This window comes from Neophocaena asiaeorientalis, unplaced genomic scaffold (assembly GCF_003031525.2).
Source record: "Neophocaena asiaeorientalis asiaeorientalis breed wild unplaced genomic scaffold, Neophocaena_asiaeorientalis_V1.1 scaffold242, whole genome shotgun sequence".
Taxonomy (NCBI): Eukaryota; Metazoa; Chordata; class Mammalia; order Artiodactyla; family Phocoenidae; genus Neophocaena; species Neophocaena asiaeorientalis.
The window spans coordinates 224,689-227,000 of NW_020172451.1; the positions used below are offsets into that span (position 1 = coordinate 224,689).

At 60.6% G+C, this 2,312-nt stretch overlaps 1 protein-coding gene across 1 annotated transcript in view; it reads left to right on the top strand.

The window, feature by feature from the left end:
* The first annotated feature begins 1,232 nt into the window (after positions 1-1,232).
* Positions 1,233-2,312, top strand: part of CIMAP1B (ciliary microtubule associated protein 1B) — a 1,529-nt gene continuing 449 nt past the window's right edge. The window contains 5 exon segments of the mRNA XM_024737550.1: positions 1,233-1,355; positions 1,424-1,627; positions 1,894-1,998; positions 2,084-2,205; positions 2,297-2,312. Of these exon segments, the coding sequence (XP_024593318.1) occupies positions 1,247-1,355; positions 1,424-1,627; positions 1,894-1,998; positions 2,084-2,205; positions 2,297-2,312 (556 nt within the window). The 5' untranslated portion in view covers positions 1,233-1,246.

Sequence of the window (2,312 nt, forward strand, 5' to 3'; positions counted from 1 at the left end):
GGTGGGGTGGTGGTGGTGGGATGAATCGGGAGTTTGGGATTGACACGTATACACTGATGTGTATAAAATGGATGACTAATAAGGACCTGCTGCATTAAAAAAATAAATAAAATTCACAAAAACCCCACATTTTACTGTTTGCTAAGAATTATTTTGAATTGTGATCAATCATGTGTCCTATTATATCTCTTTATTCAACTCGTATGGGCTTCTTTTTAGAATTGAAGTAGAGTTGAGTTACAATGTTGTGTCAGTCTCTGCTGTGCAGCAGTGACTCAGTTATACACACACAGACACTTTTTTTTCATATTCTTTTCCATTATGGTTTATCACAGGATATTGAATGTAGTTCCCTGTGCTATACAGTAGAACCTTGTTGTTTATCCATCCTATATATAATAGTTTACATCTGCTAATTGTATGGACGTTCTTTTGGCCCAGTACATGATTATTTTCTGCAAATATTCCATGGGTTTAAATAGATGCAAAGTTCTCTCCCCTACACATAACAATTAAATTAAGCTTGATTTCTTTATTCTCGCACTTGTTTTTTGTCTGCATATCTGTCCATTTCTGGAATGGGTGTACTGAAGCCTGGGGAAGGGTGAGGACAGAGCTCTGGTCTGTGGCACAGCCTGCAGGACGCCTGCCATTGCCATGGACTCCAAGGAGGAGAGGCGGGGGGAGGGGAGGGGCGGAGCCAGGTGGCACGGTCAGTCTGGTTGCCTGGAGGCAGGACCTGGACACAATGGAGTCTGGGAGCTGGGCCGGGCAGGGGCAGAAATCCAGACACCCAACCCTACCTTCCCAGCCAGGAGACACAGGAGCAGGTCAGTGCATCAACTTCGGGGGCCCCCCTCCGGCACCAGGTCCCCCACGCCGCTCCCTCGCCCCGGTATCCTCCCCCAAATATCCCTAAAATATCCCAGTTCTCCAGAACCCCGGGGAATTCCTCTCCCGCAGTGTTGAGTCCAAACTTGGAGCGCGCACATACACCTCCACTGAACTCATTTTGGGGGTGGGGGACAAGAGACGGCCTCGAAGCTCTGTCCCTGACCCGCGCCCCTCTGCAGCTGGGAAAGCTACCGTTTGTCTCCCTGGTACTTGGGATAGGCGCGGGCCCCGCCCCGGAGTCCGGCCTGTCTGGAGGGGATAGGGAGTGCGGCCTCGCGAGTCAGGGTGGGGGGGCCGGGGCCGCCACCTTGTGTCCGCAGGTGTTGCCGGCAGCAAGCGCTCCCACCGTACCATGGGCTCGGAAGTCTGGGTCGGCCCGTGGCGGCCGCACCGGCGCCGCGGCCCCATCGCAGCGCTCTACAGCGGCCCGGGGCCCAAGTACAAGCTGCCAGCCAGCACCGGTACCAGCGGCGGGCCGGGGGAGGGGGGCACACAGGGGCTAACCCTAACCCTAACCCTAACCCCACAGGTTACATCCTGCACGACCCGTCGCGGCCCCGCGCCCCCGCCTTCACCTTCGGCGCACGCCTCCCCACGCTGCAGACTTCGTGCGGCCCAGGGCCAGGTCACCTGGTGCCCGCTCGCATGACCGTGCGCGGCCGCGACGGCGCTCCCGCCTACTCCATCTTTGGCCGCCCGCGCCACGCAGCGCCCTTCCTCACTCCCGGACCGGGTCAGGACCCTGGGACCCCGGCCTCCCCAACGCCGAGCCGCCTCCAGGGACGCCCACTCGGGAACTCCCCCCACTGAGCCCGAGTCCCCCTCGAGCACCCTAACACTCCAAACTCGGTCCCCCCGTCTCCGGATCTCAAAAGAGCTCCAAGCCTCACCAGGCTTTGACAAATCGTGGTTCGAATTCCCCCTAATCCCTGGACTCCAGCCCGGGCACCCACCAGGCCCCCAGTGCAGTTCCGGCCCACACCCCGGTCCGCCCCGCAGACAGGTGCTTCCCGGAGCGAGCGGGGAACGCGGCGTACCCCAGCGCGCCTCGGCACACCATCGCTCCCTGAAACTGGGGCCTCCGCGCGGAGTCGCAGACCCCAGGTGAGCCCAGGAAGGCCCACCCTGCACTGGCTGCGGCGGGCAGATTGGCCGGTCCTCAAAGACCCACCCTCGCTGGCTCCCCCAGGCCCCGGGACCTACACTGTGCCCTCGCTCCTGGGCCCGCGCGTCGTCGGTAAAGTCTCGGCGCCGATTTACTCCATCTACGGCCGCAGCGCGGTGGGCAGCGTCTGCGAGGACCTCAGTAAGGTGGGGAAGGGGCTGCCCGCACCGCGCGGCGAGGGGTCAGCAGGCGACGGTCCTGGAAGCCGGACACAGAGCCCCTCCCGCCCTCCCGCAGACCCCCGGGCCCTGCG